Below are 25,363 nucleotides of genomic sequence, written 5' to 3'. Positions count from 1 at the left end.
CACGGCGAAACCCCGTCTCTACTAAAAAAAATACAAAAAACTAGCCGGGCGAGGTGGCGGCGCCTGTAGTCCCAGCTACTCGGGAGGCTGAGGCAGGAGAATGGCGGGAACCCGGGAGGCGGAGCTTGCAGTGAGCTGAGATCCGGCCACTGCACTCCAGCCCGGGCGACAGAGCGAGACTCCTTCTCAAAAAAAAAAAAAAAAAAAAAAAAAAAAAAAAAAAAAAAAAGTATTACAATCAATTTTACCTGTTTATTCCTCTTTTCTTTTGCTACTAGAAATTTTAAAATGACACCTGTGGCTCACATGTGATTTCTATGGAAATTGCTGCTTTGGAGGATTGCTTCCCTTTTCAAAGCTCGGGCTCCTCGGACTGCTTCCGCAGAAGACCAGAGGCCATGAAGGTCAATAAGTCTGAAATGTTAAAAGAATTATTATTATATTGTTCCTATTTTAAATATCATACATATTATTCACAAATGATGTAACGTTGTATACAAGGTTAAGTGTATATAAATGAATGTCCCCTAGGCAAGGCTGGGTCCCACCCCCAGAGAGGAAGCCCTCCTGGAAAAGTGCTGTTGCCAAAACGCTGCCTCATTCAGACACGCGTGGGAGCGTGTCACCTGTCACTCAGGGCCTCAGGGGGCGCGGCCTGAGACCCTACCCAATCAGGGGCACCGGGGCGGGGACTGCCTAACCAGGCGCTCCGCGGGAAAACCCGAGGCGGCTTCCGGGTCTGTCCGGCCTTTGTCTCTCGTGTCCGCACGTGCGTGGCGCGGTCAGTGGCCGCGGCGCTTCTCCTTCGCTCCTGGGGGTCCAGGAGGCTCTGCCGCAGCCTGGGTCCTCTTGTGACCTGCGTGTACTGGGGGATTCGCAGGGAGGATGTCGGGACACCCCGGAAGCTGGGAAATGGTGAGTTGCGCCGCCGGGGGTCTGGAGAAGGGAAGGGGCTGTGGCGGTCCCCGGCCCCGGGCTCCCAGCGGTCGGCTCCCGAGGGAGGACCCGGGTCCCTGCTGGCGCGGCGCGGCCCTCGGTCCTTTCTGGCGCCCAGCAGGGCTGGGCGGGCAGCGGCACCCCGGGCTCCCGTCCCGTCTCTGCTTGGCGACTTCTGTCCTGCCCGAATCCGCTCCCTCTCCAGCCCCGCACCCGCAGCGCCGTTTCCCCGGGATCCTGCAGTGAGACCCGAGGGTCCTCAGGGGAGAGGCCCAGCGCGGGGTGCGAGCTCGCGCCTGCGAGGATCTGTGGCCACTGGCGTTTCCAGTCCCTCTTTAATCCTGTTGAAAATTAAACTGAGGTTTAATTAAAGCGTTGCAGAGTTTGAGCAAACAGTGATTCATGAGTAGGGGAGCACCCAGCCACGGTTTTTGGTTTGTGGGCCACCGGACGGTCTTGATGGAAAGGTTTTTCTAAAGTGTGTAAGGAAGCAAACCAAATTTAGTTTTTCTTTTAATGATTGGGCGGGTTGGTGGGGGGGTCTCTCTGTGTTGCCCAGGCTAGTCTTGAACTCCTGGTCTCAGCCTCCCAAAGTGCTGGGATTACCCCGCCCAGCCCAAAGCGACGCCAATGTAATAACTGATTGGTTGTAATTATGTAGTTCTGTTATTCGGATTATTTAGGTGGATGGTTCCCGGTTATGTAATCAGAGGTAAATTGATTTGGAGTTGGTTAAGTTTTGTTTCTCTTCAAGTGAGTTACTTTACAACAAAGGCATGAAGTTCCTTTAGGTTTTCTGGGTGAGGAACTCAGGGCACTGTAGTCACTTTAAGGGAGGAGACCACCCCTCATACTGTCTTATGCCCAGTTTCTGCCTCCAAAGAAAGAAGAAGTAAAAACTAAAAGGCAGAAATGAAATCCACAGGCAGACATCCCGGGCGGCGCCCTGGGCCTGGTTAAAGATCGACCCCTGACCTAACCGGTTATGTTATCTATAGATTCCAGATGTTGTATGGACAAGCGTTGTGAAAGTCCCTGTCCTGTTCTGTTCTGTTACCGGTGCATGCAGCCCCCAGTCACGTACCCCCTGCTTGCTCAATCGATCATGACCCTCTCACGCGGACCCCCTTAGAGTTGTGAGCCCTTAAAAGGGACAGGAATTGCTCACTTGGGGAGCTCGGTGAGTCTTGCCAAAGCTCCCATCGGAATAAAGCCCTTCCTTCTTTAACTCGGTGTCTGAGGGGTTTTGTCTGCAGCTTGTCCTGCTACAACTTCAGTCTAATTTCTTCCTATTTAATTATTTCCACAGGGGTACTGGTTTCCCCTGCATTTTCCAAATGTATGGCAAGCAGGGTCTCAAATCCATGACCATATTCCCCAGCCTAACTCTTCTAGAACTTGAGTAAAATTCTAAATTTCCAGTTTCTTCCTCATACTCTCAAACTCCAACTTCCCCTCTCCAATTTACAACATTATTAACTATTTGTTCTTAATTGTGCATTTGAACCAGATGCAGTATTTTAATGGTTTATCATGTTTTCACTGAGCAGTGAGGAGCTGTTTCTGAACATTTCACATGAAAACAGAGAATAATCACCTGATCCAGTCCACTAGAAAAATTCTTGGTGCCTCTCCTCCTTTTGTCTTCCCTAGGCACACACACTTTACCAGAACGTCTTTGGATGGAGGTTTCCCTTTGGAACCTTCACGTGGTGATGTGTCCTCAGCCACCCTCCTGTCTTTTCTGGGTCCTGGGTTCAAAAACTGTTTGAGGATGACCTAATGTGCCCACACTGGCCATGTCTCTTGGAGTGTCATAAATAGTGAATGTCAGCCGTTGAGTCCTCTTCTCCCAGAAGACAAGGTGAGGTTTAGGGGTGGAGCCTCTCAGAGGAGCAGCTGGATGGCATGAATCCCCTGGAAATGAGAGGAGTCTCCTGGGATACTGTTCTATACTCTTCCTCTAAAAAGCTAATCCAGTAGGACTTAGATTTTTTTTTCTCTCACCCCTGTTATCACTCCTTAGAGACAAAATGCTGGTCAGGCAATCAGATACTGGTATTAAGGGAAGAAATAATTTCTGCCCTCTGAATTCTCTCATACTTGTGAAGGGAGAACAGCTATTCCAAAGTGCAAGGAAACACCCCCTACCCGCCACTCACCGCAGTGAGGCAGGAACCTAAAAAGCAAAATGCATTTGGGGCACAGTGGGGACACAGCACAGTTTTTTGGGGGGGAGGGTGGGCATTGAGTACTTTTCTGACCAGGATGGGGTGGGAGGGCACAGTGGGGACACAGCGCAGTTTTTTGTGGGAGGGTGGGCATTGAGTACTTCTCTGAGCAGGATGGGGTGGGAGGATTCAGGTGATGAGATGGTTTGACTTGACCCTTGAGTCAGCCACGTCCGTGTCAGTCAGTACTGCTACTCCTTGTGTTTGTCACCTTGAAAATATTTGTTCACTTATTTTAACTTCAGTTTTTCACTGATTGAAAAATACATTTTATCAGTACAGATTGAGAAATAAGAAAATATTTTCAAAAGGCCAAGAAAGAGGTGTATATCAGAAAAATATTAGATATCTAGTCATATATTTCATTTGTTAAAAATTCTTAAATGCCTTTTTTCTTCCCTGGAGGGAGTATAGTAAGTTTCACAGGTTTGTTCTTTTCTAGGGGATAGTTTCAACCCAAATTCCAGGGCTTAGCTTTGGGAATGCTACCAGGGAAAAATAGGGACACTGTCTTCCGTTATGGCTGCAGAAAAATACGTTTTCACAAGAAAGTATAGTAAATAAATTAGTGAATAACACTCACCGAAGCATCAGTTCCACCTTTGTGCCGAGCGGAGATTTTGTGACAGTAGATGGCTCTGTTTCCTGTTACCTGGATGTCCAAGTTTAATGGTAAATCTGTGGGTGGGGACTTGGCATTTTTAGATGTGTTAACATAGAAATAATTTCTTTATGAAATAATTTGTTATCATGGAAATACTTAAGTGACTTGTTTATTGTATGAAATAAATACTTATGCTTTTCCTGTTGAGGTATAAAGTGTAAGCGCCTTTACAATTTTATTCCTTCTAACAAACATAAAAACTGAGTTTGAGTGATTTTGCTGGACTCTTCAAACATTGAGTATTTTTTCATTTGAAACAACATGTGGGCCGGGCACGGTGGCTCACGTCTGTAATCCCAGCACTTGGGGAGGCCGAGGTGGGCGAATCACTTGTCAAGAGTTGGAGACCAGCCTGGCCAACGTGATAAAACCCCGTATCTCCTAAAAATACAAAAATTAGCTGGGTGTGATGGTGCACACCTGTAATCCCAGCTACTTGGGAGGCTGAGGCAGGAGAATCACTTGAACCTGGAAGGCAGAGGTTGCAGTGAGCAGAGATCATGGCACTGCACTCCAGCCCGGGTGACAGAGAAAGACTCCGTCTGAAAAAATAAAATAAAATATAAATAAAATGTGGGCTGGATGTGGTGACTCATGCTTGTAATCCCACCCCTTTGGGAGGCTGAGGCAAGAGGATCACTTGAGCCCAGGAGTTTGAGACCAGCCTAGGCAACATAGTAAGATTCTGTCTCTACAAAAAATAGAAAAAACGCCACGTTTGGTGGCACATGCCTGTAGTCCCAGCTACTTGGAAGGCTGAGGTGGGAGGATTGCTTGGGTCCAGGAGGCTGAGGTCGCAGTGAGCCATGATTGCACCACTGCAATCCAGTCTGGGTGATATTGAAACCCTGTCTCAAGAACAATATAATAATAAAGAATAATAACAATTCTTTTAAATCATAATTATTGTTTTTAAATCATAATATACATATTGATATATTAACATAACAATATTATTAAATATAATTATTATTATGGTTTAAAAAATGAATAACCTTGACTAGAGAGCAGAAACATGAGCTTAGTGACTTACAGCTAAGGCCAATCTTGAGCCTGTAGGAGGAGGCTATTGAGCCTGCAGGAGGAGGCTATTGAGCCTGTAGGAGGAGGCTATTGAGCCTGTGGGAGGAGGCTATTGAAGAGCCTGTTCCTTCTTCCTGGGGAGCCTGTCCTGCTCACACCAACCATGAAAGGAGCCCTTTATACTAACAGAAGCTATAAGGCCCTGGAGAGCTGAGGATCCACAGGCAGATGTGGCTGCTCTTGGGATAGGAGGAGGGTTGTGATGCCCTTTCTAAGGGTATAATTGTTACTGTCCCGGGACTGTTGCAGTAAAATTCTATATTTCCGGTTCCTTCCTCACACTCTCAAACTCCAGCTTCCCTTCTCCTATTTACACCATTATTAACTTATTATTTATCAAATAATTTCAAATTTAGGTTAAAAGTAACTTTATTCTAAAGGAATATTGCAATATGGAAAAGGACCAAATATAAGATCTGTAAGCATCTCAAAGGTTAGGCAGAAAAGGCCTTTCTTTCATAGGGAGGAGCAAACGTGATTAGAAAGGAGTTGGGAGGGAGAGAGCAGGATGGAGGTGGCAAAATCAGATCCGAGATCAGAGACTGTTTCACCCTGAAGTCAGCCTATTCTTAGGAAAGATGTAAAGAGGGGTTATATGTTGGCTGAGGCTAAGTAAGAGTCAGAGTTTGGGGGCCTGGAGGTAGGAGAGAAAGTTAAGCAAAGTTTGGATAAGAGATATTTTGTTCTGACTACTGAAGAGAAAAATGTTCATCTAATTGTTTATGAGGCAAAAAAAAAAAAGAATTTGCAGTTTGTGTCTGGCTTTGTGAGAGGTAAAAAAGGAAGCATCATCTAAGTCACAATGAAAAGGATGTTTCTTTGCAGTAAGCTGCTCTTGATACATGGAAATGATAGCGGATTTCTTAAATCACAGCTGTTTACCAGGGTTACCCACCCACCCTACCTTTCCCTGCCTCTTTTGCTCACCCTACACGTTTTTTCCCTTTGGCTGTTTCTGAGTTGTGTCCTTTATAATAAACTGTAAACATAAATAAAGTGATTTGCTGAGTTCTGTGAGTCGTTCTGTCCAATTATTAAACTTGGGGAGGGGGTTGTGGAAGTTTGTAGTTCATAGTAGCTCAGAAGTACAAATGGCCCTGGGGCTTGGGACAAGCATCTGTAGTGGGGGCAGTGTTGTGGGACTGAGCCCCAAACATGTGGAGTCTGCGCCGACCCCAGTGGTTCCGAATTGAGTTGCACGTTCAGTTGTGTTGGAGAATTGGTTGGTGTTCAGCAAACTTCACACATTTAGTGTCAGAAGAAAAGACATCACATGTCAGAACCTCAAACTGATTCCCAGTGACTGGTCACTGGTGAGAATTGAGACCCTGGAGGAAGGAGCATTTCACCCTGTGAGGAGGGGACAGTCAGGAGTGTGGAGCTCCCAGCATTGAATGTTGTGGCTGCTCAGGTTTTCCTCATTCACTGCCTAGGATTGAGCCACCCTGGGCTGCCTCCGCACAGTGAGGGTGATCCCCATGCTTATGAACGTGCATATATAAGATTTTTGTTTTCTTGTTTGAAAATCCAAATCCAATTAATAGATGTGATGTGGAAAAGCAAAGATAATTCTTGAAATAAATTGTTTTATGCTAAATTCAAATAATAAGAATGTGAAGAGTCATGGACTCGCCACGTGGGGAATAAAGAGGCCTTGGGCAGTTCTGGTGTGTCTCCCTGATCCCACCTGTCTTCTGCCCACAGAGGTGATCGCAGTCCTGATTTTTTTTTTTTTTTTTTTTTTTTTTTGAGGCGGAGTCTTGCTCTGTGGCCCAGACTGGAGTGCAGTGGCCGGATCTCAGCTCACTGCAAGCTCCGCCTCCCGGGTTCCCGCCATTCTCCTGTCTCAGCCTCCCGAGTAGCTGGGACTACAGGCGCCGCCACCTCGCCCGGCTAGTTTTTGTATTTTTTAGTAGAGACGGGGTTTCACCATGTTAGCCAGGATGGTCTCGATCTCCTGACCTCGTGATCCGCCCGTCTCAGCCTCCCAAAGTGCTGGGATTACAGGCTTGAGCCACCGCGCCCGGCCCTGATTCTTTTTTTATTCTTTTCTTTTCTTTTTTGAGAGGGAGTCTTGCTCTGTCGCCCAGGCTGGAGTGATCTTGACTTACTGCAAGCTCCACCTCCTGGGTTCAAACAATTCACCTGCCTCAGCCTCCTGAGTAGTTTAGATTACAGGCACCGCCACGATGCCTGGCCAGTTTTTGTATTTTAGTAGAGACAGGGTTTCACCATGTTGGTCAGGCTGGTCTTAAACTCCTGACCTCAGGTGATCTGCCTGCCTTGGCTTCCCAAAGTGCTGGGATTACAGGTGTGAGCCACTGTGCCTGGCCTCTTTTTTTATTCTTTGTGGCTTCTTTTTGTGGTTTCTTTGCCTCAATCTGTTGCACACATACTGCTGCCTGAGGGTGGGGGGGGGTCACCCAGTTTACTCACCCATTCCATTGCTTACGGGACTTGAGTTGTTTCAAGTTTGTTTTTAATGTGGTTGACGATGTTATTCTTGGTTTTGTCCCCAAGTGCTAACAGTTTATAAATGTATTACTTATTGGGAAAAAATTGCTGGGTTGTAGATGATGGATACATTCAGATTTACTAGGAACTGCCAGTGGAATGTACAGATTTGCTGCTTGACTATTCATGCCTGTGCTTTTGTTCCTTTTCAGTATTTATTCAGGCTAGATGTGGTGGCTCACACCTGTAATCTCAGTGCTTTGGGAGACTGAGGCAGGAGTTTGATACCAGCCTGGCAACATAGCAACACCCCCATCTCTACAAAAAAATAAAAAATAAACGAGGCCGGGCGCGGTGGCTCAAGCCTGTAATCCCAGCACTTTGGGAGGCCAAGACGGGCAGATCACAAGGTCAGGAGATCGAGACCATCCTGGCTAATACTGTGAAACCCCGTCTCTACTAAAAAATACAAAAAACTAGCCGGGCGAGGTGGCGGTGCCTGTAGTCCCAGCTACCCGGGGGGCTGAGGCAGGAGAATGGCCTAAACCCGGGAGGCGGAGCTTGCAGTGAGCTGAGATCCGGCCACTGCACTCCAGCCTGGGTGACAGAGCGAGACTCCGTCTCAAAAAAATAAAATAAAATAAACATGAGTTTGGCATGGCGGCACCTGCCTAGCTGCTGGGGTGGCTGAGGCAGGAGGATTGCCGGAGTCTAGGAGTTTGCGGTTGCAGTGAGCTGTCATGGAGCCGCTGCACTCCATCCTGGGTGACAGAGATACCTCATCTTTAAAAAAAATTATTCTCGTTTATTTCTGTGTGGTTATATATTGCTTCTTGCTAATTAGCATTCGCTTTGAGCATTTGTGTGTGGTCTTTCATCTTCTTTCAAATAGTTTTTCATCATTTTCTCACATTTTACCTGTTTGCATGTTTATTGCTTTTGTCGTTTGTGTGTGTGTATGTTTTTGTAAAACACACTCCAAACACTAATCCATATTCATTTGTAAAGACTGTAAATACTTTTTCCCAGGTTGCATTTTGTTTTTCACTTCATTCTACAAGTTGATGGACAGTTCTTAATTTTAGAACCGTCAAACTTGTCGGTCTTTTCTTTGGGGCTTTCTTTTCTCACATAAGAACCTGCTAGATAGGAGGGCTTGCTGAGCTCGCAGAGTTAACTCTTAGGGTCTCCCTGCCTCATCACCAGGGAACAGTCCCCACTGAAGTCAGAGTCTGGCTTCCAAGCTTGAAATATATTTAACTTTCCAAATGTGGGTTTTCATTGTGAACTGTGGGTGAAGCAGACTCCTCTTCTGAGCCAGTTGAAACGTTTGCTTTTCTTCTCTTTTAATTTCTGTATAGACTGTTGTTGCCATATAACTCTAGTTTTTCCATGTATTTCATAAATTTAGTTCTTTGTCAGTGTCTTTTTATTTTTTTGGCCGAATATGAGCAGGTTGAGGAATGGGGTTTGAGGAAGCCTTGGCTATGGGCCAGCAGCCTCCTCCCAAATTCTGGTCCAGGAAACCATCCTTTCCTTAGGTCAGGATGGCTCTGTTGGTCACTGAGTCTGTGCTTCCCTGTGCACATGCGTGATCCTGCGTTCAGGAGGAAGAAGCAGGAAGGTTTAAGGACTGCAGGAAGACAGCAGGGCCCACTGTGGAAAGCCAAGACCAAGTTTGGCTTACAGGCAAACGTCCCCTGGTTGGGGCCCTTCCCCCAGCTCTCAGGGTGGAAGCCCTGCCTGAGTAGAGCTGTAGCCAAAACCCTGGGATTCAGACCTAATTTAGTCACATGGTTGGTAGCATCCCCTGTCACTCACAGATGGAGGGGGCAGGGCCAGGAGTCCTGTACAGTCAGGGGCACTGAGTTGGGAACTGTCTAGTCAGCTGCACAGTCAGAGAGGAGGCAATCTGCCTGGGCCGCTGTCTTTGTGCCTGCCGGCTGAGCTTGTGGTCTGATCTCCGTGGCTGTTTCCTGGGCTCTAGGAGGCCCCGGGTGACTCTGCTGCGGTCTCTGTCACCTCGTGACTTGCAGGAACTGGAAGAGCCCTAGGAAGAAATTTAGGATACCCCAGAAGCCAGGAATGTGCAGAGCCAGACCTCCCAAGAAGTGGGCGAGGTGTGGGTAAAACCTGCTAGAAACGGCTGTGGCAGGACCCAGGCCGCCCTGCAGTCAGCTCCGGAGTCTGCAGCCCCTCCTGCTTGCTGGTGCAGCCTGGCCTCAGTATCCCCTGGCTGTAGGGCGGGGACTGGGTCTGCAGTGGGGACCTGGGCATCCTGCAAGGATAACAGAAGGGTCATCGGGGAGAGTCCCTGCTTGCTGGGGAAGGGTGTTCATGTGTGGCAGGAGCTTGTGGTTCCTGGGATTCTCAGTCCTCCTTTCTCCTGTCAAAAATTAAACAGAGGCACCTTTCAATTTTCAAGAGTTTGTTTGAACAAACAGTGATTCATACATCGGGGAGCACCTGGCCATGGTTTGTGAGTTGAGGGAGCACCTGGCCATGGTTTGTGAGTTGAGGGAGCACCTGGCCATGGTTTGTGAGTTGAGGGTCCACCAGAGGGGCCTGATGGGAAGGCTTTTACAGAGTGGCTGATTGGTTGCAGTTATGTAGTCCTCTTATTTGGACTATTCCGTAGATACTTGCAGAGATTAATTGGAGGTTTGTGGTTGGTTAAACCTGAATTTTCTTGTGAGTAATTTACAAGAGTTGCATTTGAGTTAGACTTCATTAATTCACAACATTATCCACTATTTGTCCTTTATTATATATTTCAAACACAGACATAGTTTTAATTGTTTATTATTTTTTCACTACGTAGTGGATGTTACTTTTTAAGATTTGCTTTTTGGTTGTGAACATTGCACGTGCAGGGGAAGCAGAGAATCATCTCCCACTCTTGCACTGTAAATGATCTAGTTGCCTGTCCTCTTTTTATCTTCCCTAAGTGCAGATACTTTATCAGAGTGTCTTTGGGGTGAGGGTTGTTTTTGGAAACTACAACGGTGATGTGGCCTCAGCCACCCTTCTGTCTTTTCATGGTCCTGGGCTTCAGAACTCCCTGGTAATGACCCAGGAGCCCACAGTGGCCATGACCTTGCAGCATCCAGGGAAGCCAGACCATGAGTCACCTCCACGGACAGGTGAGTGATGGGAGTGGAGCCTCACAGGGGGTCATCTGGAGGCCCTGGAGCTGCTGTGCCCTTCATTTAAGAAGCTCATGTCTTAGGACAATCCGAGTGTCTCTCCTCAACCCGTTTTTTATGCTTTTTGTCTTTTTGTTTCTTTTTAAATAAAAACTGGCAGGTTTATTCCACAGGGGCCCATTTTCAAGAAGCTGAAGGTGGGAGAGAAGTTTCCTCCCCTTTTCCTTTCTCCCTCATCTTATTTTCTCCACAAGGTAAAAAAAAAAAGAAAGAAATGGCCTGGAGCCTCAAACCTACCCCACAAAAAACACGAGGAAACTGAGGTTCCAAAAAGTTATAGCATTTTAATTTCACTTAGAAAAGGGGGAGGAGCCAGAGGGAAAGGGAGTCCTTGGAGTTGAGGGAGGCACCCCAAGCTGGTGGAACACCCCCTCCCCTTAACTAGCTGCCTCAAATGGGGCGGGCCTATAGCATTTAAAAACTCCGCAGCCCATTTTATAAAACCAAACAAAAAAAATCCCTTTTTCTCTGAGACCCAAATATATATAAATTATATATATGTGTGTGTGTATATGTGTATATATATACACACACACATATATAATTACACACACACATATATATATACACATGCACATGTATAATTTTTTTTTTCTGGGACAAAAAACAAATTTGGAAGCATTAAGCATTAAAGTGATTCTGAAACAAGGAAATGTGAAATTCCCTCCTTCCTTCCCCGTCATTGTGGGTTAACTAGTGCATCCTAAGCCAGGGACCAGCCCCCAGGTGATGGCAGAAGGGAAGGAAGCAAAGGGTGAGGACTCCCCATCCAATCAGCAGCCAGTATGAGTGTGGGCAGCTGTGCCAGGAAACCCACATGCACTTGGGGTTTTTCACGTGGAATGGGGTGTGGGGAAGATGCATTCCTGTGCAGTGTTCAGCCAGTTTCAAGTCAAGTGGAGGCAGGAAAGCAGGGTGACAGGCGGGGTGTGCAGAAAGGAGATGTGGGTCTTCTGGATCCCTGTGGTCAAGAAGAATCCCGCTTCCTCAGCTCCTGCACAAAGCCTTCAGTTACTTCCTCTGTGACTTTGTGCATTGTTCCTCATCTCTTTCAGAGTCTCCTGTTTCACTCTTTCCAGGTGTGCATTATCACTGGAGCTGGGCATACAGGCTCAACCCCAGTTTTTATTCCTGGGAGAGACACTGGTGTCATCCAATCCAGTGCTGGTATTTTGAGGGAAAGACAGAAATGATTCCTGCCCTCTGGATTCTTTCACACTTGTGAAGGGAGAAAAACAACCTTTAAAGAACAAGAAAATTTCTTCCCAGTGTTGCGGGAAATCAGGGACCCGAACAGAGGGACGGGCTGAAGCCGTGGCAGAAGAACGTAAATTGTGAAGATTTCATGGACATTTATTAGTTCCCCAAATTAATACTTTTATAATTTCTTAGCGCCTGTCTTTGCTGCAGTCTCTGAACATAAATTGTGAAGATTTCATGGACATTTATCACTTCCCCAATCAATATTCTTGTGATTTCCTATGCCTGTCTTTAATCTCTTAATCCTATCATCTTCATAAGCTGAGGATGTGTGTCGCCTCAGGACCCTGTGATGATTGCATTAACTGCACAAATTGTTTAAACAATATGAAATCTGGGCACCTTGAAGAGAGACCAGGATAACAGCGATCAATGTTCAGGGAACAAGGGAGATAACCATTAGGTCAGGCTGCCTGAGAGCTGGGCGGAACAGAGCCATATTTCTCTTCTTTCAAAAGCAAATAGGCGAAATACCGCTGAATTCTTTTTCTCAGCAAGGAACAGCCCTGAGAAAGAGAATGCGTTCCTAGGGGGAGGTCTCTAAAATGGCTGCTCTGGGAACGTCTGTCTTTTATGGTTGCAGATAAGGGATGAAATAAGCCCGGGGTCTTCCATAGCGCTCCCAGGCCTATTAGGACAAGGACATTCCTGCCTAATAAATTTTAGTCAGACTGGTTGTCTGCTCTCAAGCCCTGTCTCCTGATAAGATGGTATCAGTGACAATGTGCGCCCAGTGGGACACGAAGCTTCATTAGCATTTTTAATTTTGCCGCAGTCCTGTGATCTCGCCCTGCCTCCATTTGCCTTGTAATATTTTATTCCCTTGTGAAGCATGTGATCTCTGTGACCCACACCCTATTTGCACACTCTCTCCCCTTTGAAAATCATTAATAAAAACCTGCTGGTTTTGCGGCTTGGGGCCATCACAGAACCTGCCAACATGTGATGTCTCCCCCGGACACCCAGCTTTAAAATTTCTCTCTTTTGTACTCTTTCCCTTTATTTCTCAGACCAGCCGACACTTAGGGAAAATAGAAAAGGACTCACGTTGAATTATCAGGGGTGGGTTCCGCTGATACCCGGGAAGATAACACAAAAACCTGCCAAGCAAACTGTACCTTAGGCACACAGTGGGCCACAGCGCAGTGCACTGGGAAGGTGGTCTTGAGTACCTAGTCTCCGAGGAGGAGAACGGGACCAGAGAATCTCCTGTTTTAGACATGGTCTTACTTGACATGTGAGTCAAACGTGCCTGTGTTCCAGTGAGCACTGCTCCTTCCTGGGCTGTCCTCTTGCAAAGATTTGTTCATTTATTGGTGCCTTAGATAAATGTGAAGTGTATTTCATCAACAGAGCTTTATAGATAAAATATTTACAAAGAGGCAAAGAAAGAAGTGGATTTAAAACATCTACATTTGTATGTGGGTATTTTATATACACATATGTCAATATTTTAAATCCACTTTATATATATATAGTTTTTTTAATTAGAAAAAATTGTTTTAATGTTATATCAATAAATTTGGGGTAGCAGGTGGTTTTTGGTTACAAGGATAAGCTGTTTAGTGGGGATTTCTGAGATTTTGGTCCTGTCACCTGATCAGTGTATGCTCTACCCAGTATGTAGTCTTTTGTCCTTCACCCCCTCCCACCCTTACCCCCAAATCATCAAGGTCCATTGTATCATTCTTATGCCTTTGTGTCCTCATAGCTTAGCTCCCCCTTATAAGTGAGAACATAGAACATATGGTTTTCCATTCCTGAGTTACTTCACTTAGAATAATGGCCTCCAACTCCATCCAAGTTGCTGCAAAGCCCATTATTTCATTCCTTTTTTTTTTTTTTTTTTTTTTGAGGCAGAGTCTCACTCTGTCGCCGGCGCTGGAGTGCAGTGGCCGGATCTCAGCTCACTGCAAGCTCCGCCTCCCGAGTTCACGCCATTCTCCTGCCTCAGCCTCCCGAGTAGCTGGGACTACAGGCGCCCGCCACTTCGCCCGGCTAGTTTTTGTATTTTTAGTAGAGACGGGGTTTCACCATGTTAGCCAGGATGGTCTCGATCTCCTGACCTCGTGATCCGCCCGTCTTGGCCTCCCAAAGTGCTGGGATTACAGGCTTGAGCCACCGCGCCCGGCCTATTTCATTCCTTTTTATGGCTGAGTAGTATCCACCACATTTTCCTGATCCACTCATTGGTTGATGGGCATTTCGGGTTTATTCCATGTTTTTGCAGTTGCAAATTGTGCTGCTATAAACGTGTGTGCAAGTGTTTTTTTCTTGCTTTCTCTTTTTTTTAAAAATTGAGATGGAGTCTCACTCTGTCACCCAGGATGTAGTGCAGTGGCACCATCTCAGCTCACTACAACCTTCCGTCGCCTGGGTTCAAGGAATTCTCATGCCTCGGCCTCCTAGTAGCTGGGACTACAGGCATGCACCACCACGCCCGGCTATTTTTTTTTTTTTTTTTTTTTGTATTTTTAGTAGAGACAGGATTTTGCCATGTTGGCCAGTCTGGTATCGAACTCCTGACCTCAGGTTATCCACCTGCCTCAACCTCCCAAAGTGCTGGGATTACAGGTGTGAGCCACTGTGCCCAGCCATGTTTTTGTCATATAATGACTTCTTTTCCTTTGGGTACATACCCAGTAGTGGGATTGCTGGATTGAATGGTAGTTCTACTTTTAGTTCTTTAAGGAATCTTTATACTGTTTTCCATAGCAGTTGTACTAGTTTACACTCCCATCAGCAGTGTAGAGGATTTTCCTTTTCACCACATCCACACCAGCATCCTGGCATCTATTATTTTTTATTTTATGATTACGGCCATTCTTACAGGAGTAAGGTGGTATCTCATTGTGGTTTTAATTTGCGTTTCCCTGATAATTAGTGATATTAAGCATTTTTTTCATATTAATTGGTCATTTGTATATCTTCTTTTGAGAATTGTCTATTCATGTCCTTTGCCTTTTTTTTTTTTTGAGACAGAGTCTTCCTCTGCCAGGCTGGAGTGCATGATCTTGGCTCACTATAACCTCCACCTCCCGGGTTCAAGCCATTCTCCTGGCTCAGCCTCCCAAATAGCTGGGATTACAGGCACCCACTACCACGCCCAGCTAACTTTTGTATTTTTAATAGAGTCGGGGTTTCACCATGTTGGCCAGGATGGTCTCGATCTCCTGACCTTGTGATCCACCCGCCTCGGCCTCCCAAAGCACTGGGGTTACAGGCGTGAGCCACTGCGCCCGGCCCTTTGCCTACTTTTTTGATGGAATTTTTTCTTGCTGATTTGTTTGAGTTTTTTGTAAGTTCTGGTTATTAGTCCTTTGTAGGATGCATAGTTTGTGAAGATTTTCTCCCACTCTGTGGGTTATCTGTTTACTCTGCTGATGATTTCTTTTGCTGTGCAAAAGCTTTTTAATTTAAGTAGGTACCATTTGTTTATTATTGTTTTTGTGAATTTGCTTTTGGGTCTTGGTCATGAATTCTTTGCCTAAGCCAAAGTTTAGAAGAGTTTTTTTGATATATTTTCATTCCTCTGAGCATATGTAGTAATTTTTTGAGGTCTCTTCTTTTGGGTAATTTCAAACGAAATTCTAGGGCTTTTAATCAGGAATCATACCAGGGAAGAGAAATAGGAAAAATCTCTCTTCCTTTATGGTTACAAAAAGTGAATATATTTTCCACACACAAAAGTGTGGTACATAAATTGGTGAATTACAAAAATTAACCAAAATATCAGTTTATTTCTTGCAGGATGAAGAATTTGTTAGAGTGGATAAGTCTGTGCTATTTTCTGTTGCCTGCATTTGGCACATTAATGCTAAATCTGTACAACAACCTTGCCCGATCACTGTGCCCAGGATTTCCAATACTGTGTTGAATGGCAGTGATAAAAGCAGGTGTTCTCTACAGCTCTTTCCTGATCTTGGGAGAAAAGGGTTTTTTGCTTGTTTGTTTCGGTATTTCAGCATTGATGGTGATGTTAGTGCTGGTTTTTCATATTATAGTTTCCTTTTAGTCCTAGTTTATTGTGTTTTTATCATGAATGGATCTTAATAATTTGCCAAATACTTTTCCTGCATCAGTTGCAATAGTTAAGATATTTCAGTCATTTTGCTAATGTTATGTATTACACTGATTGATTTTTCATATATCGAACCATTTTATTTTAGGAATAAATCTCACTTGGTTTTGGTGCATAATCCTTTTACTATGATGCTAAATATGGTTAGTACTTAAGTGAGGATTTCTGCATTAAGTACTTAAGTGAGGATTTCTGCGTTAGTACTTAAGTGAAGAGTTCTGCGTTAGTAGTTATAACTGTACTTTATATAACTATTTTATAGTTACTTCTGTAGCTTTTGTAGTGTCTTTGTCCATCTTTAGTGTAAGTGTAATTTTTTGGCCTCATAGACTGAGTTTAGAAGTGTTGCTTTCTCTTCATTTTTTTTGGAAGAGTTTGAGGAGGCTTGGTGTTAATTTTTTTTTATTTTTTTGAGATGGAGTCTTGCTCTGTCGCCCAGGCTGCAGTGCAGTGGCACAATTTCGGCTCACTGCAACCTCCGTCTCCCAGGTTCACGCCATTCTCCTGCCTCAGCCTCCCAAGTAGCTGGGACTACAGGTGCCCACCACCAGGCCCAGCAAATTTTCTTTTTTATTTTTAGTAGAGACAGGGTTTTACCATGTTAGCCAGGATGGTCTTGATCTCCTGACCTCATGATCTGCCTGCCTCAGCCTCCCAAAGTGCTAGGATTACAGGCATGAGCCACCGCTCCCAGGTATTAATTTTTTTAATGTTCAATAGATGTTGTCAGTAAAACAATTTGGTCTTGGGTTTTTGTAATTTAGGGTTCTGATTACTACGTCAATGTCATATAACTGTGAGTCTGTTTAGATTTTCTACTTCTTCATGATTCAGTCTTGGTACACTGTGTTTCTAGACGTTCGTTCACCTCATCAATGTTATCCAGCTTGCTGGTGTGCCCTTAGAGACGTTTTACAGAAGATTTAAGACACAGATTTGTTTTATATGTGTTTTACTCTTCTTGTATATGTATTCTGCTTGTTTTGTAAATGTTTGTTTTAGGTTCAGGGGTACATGTACACAATAGTAAATACATGGAATCAACCTAAATGCCCATGAACAGTAGACTGGACAAAGAAAATGTGGTGTATACACATTTGTGAACAATGCTGCAGTGAACCTATGCATGTGCATTTCTTTATGGTAGAATGATTTCTATTTCTTTGGATATATACTCAATAAATGGGATTGCTGGGTTGATGGGAGTTCTGTTTTAATTTCTTTAAGAAATCGCCACAGTGCTTTCCAAAATGAGTGAACTGAATTCCCACCAGCAGTGTATAAGCATTCCCTTTTCTCCACAACCTTACCAGCATCTGTTTTTTTTTGTTTTGTTTTATTTTCTTTTCACTTTATTATTTTTTTTGAGGCAGTGTCTTGTTCTGCCCAGGCTGGAGTTCAGTGGCATGATCTCGGCTCACTGCAGCCTCTGCCTCCTGGGCTCAAGCAGTCATCCCACCTCAGCCTCACGAGTAACTGGGACTATGGGCAGGTGCTAACAGGCCCGGCTAATTTTTTTATTGTTTCGTAGAGACACTATCTCACTACACTATATTGTCCAAGCTGGTCTGGAACTCCTGGGCTATTTATATGTGTAGATTTGATCTTGTTATTGTGTCATTAGCTAGTTATTATGCAGACTTGTTTGAATGGTTGTTTTATAGTGTCACTAGTCTATGTACTTAAGTGTGTTTTTGTGGTGGCTGGTAATGGTCTTTCCATATTTAGCACTCCCTTTAGGACCTCTTATAAGGCAGATCTAGTGGTAACAAATTATCTTAGTAGCTGCTTGTCTGAAAATGATCTTATTTCTCCTTCGCTTATGAAGCTTATTTTGGCTGGATGAGAAATTCATGGTTGGAATTGCTTTTCCTTAAGAATGCCGAATATAAACCCTGATAAGGCACAATACATTTTCTGGACATTAGAGAAATATTACTGGACTGTAGATTGTGATAAAGTTCAAATGACTGGAAATAGCAATGGTGTCTATCCACTGCCTTGGCCTTCATTTCTGCGTATTTATTTGGTGTGGTAATCACCACTTGAGATGGTCTAATTTTCATTCTTCTAAAGAATGTGAACTGTAATCTATATGCCATATGATTTGGCTATTTTATTACCAAGGAAATGGATCTCTTTCCATAAATGGTCTTTTATCTTGTTATGTGTCTTTTGCTTATTTTTTCCCCATTTTTAAATCATGTTTTCATTCATTTTTACTGTGCACACTAATTTATTTTATATTACATGTATTGCAGATTTTTATTTTGCTGTTTTTTGTCTTTTAATTCCCCTAATTTTAATATATTAGAATTTGTCAGTCTCTGTTGTTTGCTCCTTTTCTCCTATTCATTTGTCAGAAGAAACCTTGTCTGTGACTTCTGCAAGCGGGCTATTTGTACTTCTTACGTTTGAATATACAACAAATTGATTATTGTCCACCTAATAGAGGGCAATGCAATCCATTTTTTTTCCAATTAAATAACAGCTTTGTTCCATGTTTAAAGTGCTTGATAGTTCCTTCACTGTCCTGCAATGCCTCCTCTGTTATTAGTCAACTTTCCATATCAATTTCAGCTCATTAAAGACTATATGCCTTTCTCTTGGCCTAGTTCTTTATCCTCTGCTTATACTACACTGCCCTGAATATTACATTTGAAAATCATTGATGTATATTAGGCAAGCCATCATACTGTTATTCAGAAGACTTTGATGGTTGTTAAGCGTTTATTATTTCTGTAGGTTTTGAAAAGTAGTTTCTGCTGAACTGCTAGAAAGTCTGTTTCAGGCATCTACAAAATTTTACATGAATATCATTTGTAAGAGGTGACATCTAGATGACATTGAGCTTTTTTCTTTGAACACATACCTTTTCACTTATTCCATTCTGCTTTGACATTTTTCAATAGAAATTGTAAAATAATTATTTTTAGATTATTGAATGTTGATTATTAGTGTTAATTACCTCTTGATTAAATTTGGGCTTGAGTGAACCACTTCTAAGCTTCTACACGTTTTCTCTTGGTGTAACCACATGGCCTGGGCTCAATTTCCCAATTAAAAAGTTGTGACATCATATGTGAGATATTGTCTCCCAGGGAAGCTCATCAGATACTGAGTGCTCACAGTGTGTTTTTGTTTGTTTATTGAGGCTGATCCCTGAGGCACCACTGCTACAGTAAAACAAAATAATAGACTTTTGGAAGGAAAACAGGAGTTTAGCAAATTCCAGATTGTTTAAATAAACTATTTAGCAACAGTGAGCCACTTTTATCACTTAGGTTGTTGGGATGCCTCTTAAAATGTAAGTGCCCTGATACCAGCAAAGTTTGAACTCTGTAGCAGGTATTTCTAAGGATAAGTAATCTTGTGACTGCTAATATTAACTCTCTTCTGCACACCAGATAATAAGACTTTGTTATGATATGTGCTACAGGTATATTCTATAAAGAAAAATCATAACAGCAAATATTATTCCCTGGACCCACCAACAAGAAGGGTGTTCCTTCTCTGCTGCTGCCTTGCTGAATAATTCAACTTTAGCATAAGAACTGCTGGCTGGGTGCGGTGGCTCACGCCTTTAATCCCAGCACAGACAGGCGGATCACGAGGTCAAGAGATTGAGGCCATCCTGGCCAACATGGTGAAACCTCGTCTCTACTAAAAATACAAAAATTAGCTGAGCATTGTGATGCGTGCCTCTAGTCCCAGCTACTTGAGAGACAGAGGCAGGAGAATCACTTGAGCCCGGGAGGCAGAGATTGCAGTGAGCTGAGATCGCGCCACTGCACTCCAGCCTGACAACAGAGTGAGACTCCATCTCAAAAAAAGAAAAAAAAAAAAAAAAGGACTGCTGTGTGGGAGAAAGTAAGTGTAGACGGAGTCATAGTTCTAGGGACCAAATTGTGGAATCAGTGTTCACCACAGAATCAGGTTAACATCTTATGAATTGACTACAGATTTCCAGTGCTTTCAGTCTCATCCATCTCTACAAAAATGTGAAATGTTTTAGAACTCGGTTGCCTTTGAGGATGTGGCTGTGAACTTCACCCAGGAGGAGTGGGCTTTGTTGGATCCTTCCCAGAAGAACCTCTATAGAGATGTGATGCAGGAAACCTTCAGGAATCTGGCTTCCATAGGTAAGAGTCACAGTATTTCTTTACTTACTCAATCAGAGAATAAGTGTTTTATGGTTTGCAATGTCATTCCATGATTTGGAATATGCAAAGGGAACACGTTGATGAATGAATGAGGCATGGACCCAGCATGCAGTGACTCTTGTTTCTTAGTTTGTTTTTTAATTGTTCTAACAAGACCTGATTCTGGGTAATTTACAAAAATAGTTTTATAATGATTTATGATTCTAGTGGCTAGAAAGTCCAGGTTTGTGTCTGGTAAGGACCTGGTACTACTTCAGCTCAGGGCATGAAGCAGAAGCGAGTGGGCATCTGCAAAGGGATCACACAGTGAGAAAACAAGAGTAATGCTTGGCAGCTGAACTTGCTTTTGTGACAACCTGCCCTCTGGCAGCTCATTCAGTCTTGCAAGAGTGAGAGAAACCATGCATTCCCAAGCAAGGACATTAATCTGTTAATAAGGAACCTGTACCCATAACACGAATGACGTTGCCACATTGGTGACCAAATGACAGCATTCACTTTGGTGGGTACAAACCATATCCCCAACATGGCACCTAGAATCTGTAATTTTTCTATCATTTCAAATAATTTGTAATCTATTTCTGGGTCTACATTTTAGGAAACAAAGGGAAAGACCAGAGCATTGAAGATCAGTACAAAAATTCTTCAAGAAATCTAAGGTAATTTGCACTCATAAAAGGAAGCAGTCCCCTTTGGGGACAATTGTAGTATATAATCATATGTTTAAAGCAAACAAGGCCAGGCATGGTGGCTCACACCTGTAATCCCAGCACTCTGGGATGCTGAGGTGGGTGGATCACCTGAGGTCAGGAGTTTGAGACCAGCCTGACCAACATGGCGAAAGCCCATCTCTACTAAAAATACAAAATTAGCCTGGTGTGATGGCGCATGCCTGTAATCCCTGCTATTTGGGAGGCTGAGGCAGGAGAATCACTTGAACCTGGGAGGCGGAGGTTGCAACAAGCCGAGGTTGCGCCATTGCACTCCAACCAGGGAAACGAGCAAAACACCATCTCAGGGAAAAAAATAACCAAGCAAACAAAATAAATTAAAGACAACATCAGTTTATTCCCAAAGTTTTTACCAAAAATACATACGTCAATGTAACATAGATGTTAAGTGTTTGCAAAATAGTTCACTTGAAAACAGTATTGTTTTAGTCTACTTGCATTGCTATAAAGGAGTATCTAGGCTGAGTAATTTGTAATGAAGTGTTTTATTTGGCTAATGGTTCTGCAGGCTTTATCAGAAGCATAGAGCCAGCATCTGCTTTTGATGAGGACCTCAGAAAGCTTCCAGTCATGGCAGAAGGGGAAGGGGAGCTGACGTGTCACATGGGGAGAGAAGGAGCAAGAGAGAAAGGAAGTGCCACAGTTTTTGTTTTTTGTTGTTTTGTTTTTTTGAGATGGAGTCTCACTCTGGTGTCCAGACTGGAGTGCAGTGGTGCAACCTTGGCTCACTGCAACCTCTGCCTCCCAGGTTCGAGCAGTTCTCTGGCCTCAGCCTCCCAAGTATCTGGGATTACAGGCACACACCACTACACCCAGCTAATTTTTGTATTTTTAGTAGAGGCAGCATTTCACCATGTTGGCCAGGCTGTTCTTGAACTCCTGACCTCAAGTGATCTGCCCACCTTGGCCTCCCAAAGTGCTGGGATTACAGGCATGAGCCACCGCACCCGGCTATTTTTTTTTTGAGACGGAGTCTCGCTCTGTCGCCCAGGCTGGAGTGCAGTGGCCGGATCTCAGCTCACTGCAAGCTCCGCCTCCCGGGTTCACGCCATTCTCCTGCCTCAGCCCCCCGAGTAGCTGGGACTACAGGTGCCCGCCACCTCGCCCGGCTAGTTTTTTGTATTTTTTAGTAGAGACGGGGTTTCACCATGTTAGCCAGGATGGTCTCGATCTCCTGACCTTGTGATCCGCCCGTCTTGGCCTCCCAAAGTGCTGGGAGTACAGGCGTGAGCCACCGCACCCGGCCATTTTTTTTTTTAAAGCAATCGGATCTTTCAGGAACTAATAGAGTGAGAAGTCACTCCTTATGTGGAATCTGCTCCCATGACCCAAACACCTCACACCAGGTCACACCTCCCACATGAGGATCACATTTCAGCATGAAATTGGAAGGGAGTAAATGCTCAAACTGTATTCAATACTAAGAAACTGCATATAAGAATGTTACTGTTTTGTTAATAGCTATAGGGGAGGGAACTATGCTGTAGACTCATCAATCCATTTATGTTCAGTTTGTTTATGTTAGAAAACCACTTTCTTTTTTTTTTTTTTTTTTTTTTTGAGGCAGAGTCTCACTCTGTCGCCGGGGCTGGAGTGCAGTGGCCGGATCTCAGCTCACTGCAAGCTCCGCCTCCCGGGTTTACGCCATTCTCCTGCCTCAGCCTCCTGAGTAGCTGGGACTACAGGCGCCCGCCACTTCGCCCGGCTAGTTTTTGTATTTTTAGTAGAGACGGGGTTTCACCGTGTTAGCCAGGATGGTCTCGATCTCCTGACCTCGTGATCCGCCCGTCTCGGCCTCCCAAAGTGCTGGGATTACAGGCTTGAGCCACCGCGCCCGGCCTAGAAAACCACTTTCTAACTTAAGTGCACTTTCTCTGATATTGGTAGCAGTGTAAGTTCAGACTTAGTAATAAAAGAAAATAACTAATAAGCCATTAATGATGGGGTTGTCATTTTTCGTAGAAGTCATATGATAGACATACTATGTAAAATTAAGTCAGTCAGTGTAGAAAAACCTTCAGATGCCAAATTTTAATCTGAACAAAATAATTCCTACTGGAGTAAAACCACGTGAATGCAGTGCGTGTGAAAAATTCTTCGTACGTCATTCATCCCTTCATAGACACATCATCTCTCACTCTGGAAACAACCCGTATGGGTGTGAGGAATGCAGAAAGAAGCAATATACATGTAAACAATGTCAGAAAACTTCCCTTTCTGTCACAAGGGTTCAAAGAGACACAGTAATGCACACTGGAAATGGACATTATAGTTGTACAATATGTGAGAAAGTTTTTAATATTCCCAGTTCATTTCAGATGCATCAGAGAAATCACACTGGAGAGAAACCCTATGAATGTATGGAATGTGGGAAAGCCTTAGGTTTTTCCCGTTCTCTTAATAGACATAAAAGGATTCACACGGGAGAAAAACGCTATGAATGTAAGCAGTGTGGGAAAGCCTTCAGTCGTTCCAGTCACCTTCGAGACCATGAGAGGACTCACACTGGAGAGAAACCCTATGAATGTCAGCACTGTGGGAAAGCCTTCCGTTATTCCAATTGCCTTCACTACCATGAGAGAACTCACACTGGAGAGAAACCTTACGTGTGCCTGGAATGTGGCAAAGCGTTCAGTTGTCTCAGTTCCTTGCAAGGACATATCAAGGCTCATGCTGGTGAAGAACCCTATCCGTGTAAGCAGTGTGGGAAAGCCTTCAGATATGCCAGTTCCCTTCAGAAACATGAGAAAACTCATATTGCACAGAAGCCCTATGTGTGTCACAGTTGTGGTAAAGGCTTCAGATGTTCCAGTTCCCTTCGTGACCATGAAAGGACTCATACTGGAGAGAAACCCTATGAATGTCAGAAATGTGGTAAAGCCTTTAGTCGTGCTAGTACTCTTTGGAAGCATAAAAAAAGTCATACGGGAGAAAAGCCCTATAAATGTAAAAAAATATAAAGGCTTTAATCACTACAGTTTTTGTCAAAAACATGAACGATCACATACTTGAGAGAAACTCTGAATGTAAAGTGTACGAAAGTACTTAATTTCCCCAGATTTCTTCAAATACATGAAAGGAACCAAACTGGAGCTAAACCCTGTGACTATAAGCAATAATGTAAAGCATTCAATTTTCCATTTCTTTTTGAAAACTTGAAAGGACTCACTGAAGAAAATCCGTATGAATGTATAAAATGTGGTAAGGCCTGCAGTTGTTCCAGTGGTATCTGATGGTATAAAATAACTCATTCTAGAGAAAAACTTTATGAATGTATTGAATGTGGGAATGCCTTCATTTATCCTATAACTCACTCAGAGACACATGGTAACACATACTGCAGTTTGACCTTACAAAGAAAAGAATGCCCACCAGATTGAAACCCTGGTAGTTTGGGAAATACAGAAAATTCTGAATTTTAACAATTACTTTAAAAGTCGTGTGAAAACTCCCACTGGAAATAAATCCTGTAAATGTAAGTATTACGCAAAACCTTATGTAAAATAATTATAGTACAGTTCTCAAGAAAATTCACTATGTGAATGAGATGTTTTAGGAGCTATGAATAAATTGAATGTATCAGTTGCTAATTTTTAAAGAGAGTCTCTAGAATATAGATTTTCACTTCTTTTGAAAAAAAAAAAAACATTGAGGCAAGACTTCTTTTTTTTTTTTTTTTTTTTTGAGATGAAGTCTCACTGTCGCCCAGGCTGGAGTGCAGTGGCACAATCTCGGCTCATGGCAAGCTCCACCTCTCAGGTTCACACCATTCTCCTGCCTCAGCCTCCTGAGTAGCTGGGACTACAGGCGCCGCCACCACAGCTGGCTAATATTTTGTATTTTTAGTAGAGACGGGGTTCCACCGTGTTAGCCAGGATGGTCTTGATCTCCTGACCTCGTGATCCACCCGCCTCGGCCTCCCAAAGTGCTGGGATTACAGGCGTGAGCCACTGCGCCCGGCTGAGGCAAGACTTCTGTAAGTAATCTTCAAGCAGTAGTACAAGTTAATATGTGTTCTTCTTTTTTAAGCTGGTAAATAAATTTCCTTTTTCTCCCCATTTTAAAGTATGTTGGTTATATGGGTAAATTGAAATGTATTTCTTTTCCTTTTTTATCTTGCATAGCCATTTTAAAAAATATGTTTTAAATATTTAAAATATAAAATATTTTAAAAATATTTTTAAAAAATTTTTGTGGGTTACATAGTAGATGTGTGAAATGTGTAACATGTATGTAGGTTTAACTTCTGTATAGTTAATTATTTTGTTATTAATTGATAAATGAGTCTATTTTCTTTGCTAATAGAGTTGCTGTCCATTTGTAAGTATGTAAAGTTTATTATAGAGTATATTCTCACGTGAATTATTATTTTCATCTGTTGTTCTTTACATTGTCATTATTTTTGGCTATTTGCACCGGTCACATTGGTTTAAGGAGAGAGACCTGTGATCGAACAGTGTCTTGTGTCTCATCTGAGAAAGAAAGCATCCAGTCTTACCATCATGTATGATGTTAGCTGAGGATTTTTAAAATAAATTCCTTAAAGTAGATTGA

At 43.5% G+C, this 25,363-nt stretch overlaps 1 protein-coding gene across 3 annotated transcripts; it reads left to right on the top strand.

Annotated features, from left to right (window-relative positions):
• Positions 1-716: 716 nt before the first annotated feature.
• ZNF124 (zinc finger protein 124) lies at positions 717-25,363 on the top strand. 3 transcript variants are annotated; one of them, XM_010387328.2, is made up of 4 exons: positions 717-915; positions 19,931-20,057; positions 20,677-20,737; positions 23,128-25,363. In XM_010387328.2, the coding sequence occupies exons 1-4, from the start codon at positions 886-888 to the stop codon at positions 23,189-23,191; spliced, it is 282 nt and encodes a 93-aa protein (XP_010385630.1). In that variant the 5' UTR covers positions 717-885; the 3' UTR covers positions 23,192-25,363. The 3 variants fall into 3 exon arrangements, with proteins under 3 accessions (XP_010385630.1, XP_010385629.2, XP_030791308.1); XM_010387327.2 differs by having other exon boundaries at positions 23,118-25,363; XM_030935448.1 differs by having other exon boundaries at positions 19,878-20,057; positions 23,118-24,475.

This window comes from Rhinopithecus roxellana, chromosome 8, assembly GCF_007565055.1.
Source record: "Rhinopithecus roxellana isolate Shanxi Qingling chromosome 8, ASM756505v1, whole genome shotgun sequence".
NCBI lineage: Eukaryota > Metazoa > Chordata > Mammalia > Primates > Cercopithecidae > Rhinopithecus > Rhinopithecus roxellana.
Note: the sequence above shows the minus strand (reverse complement) of the source record. Positions and strands in the feature narration are given on the sequence as shown.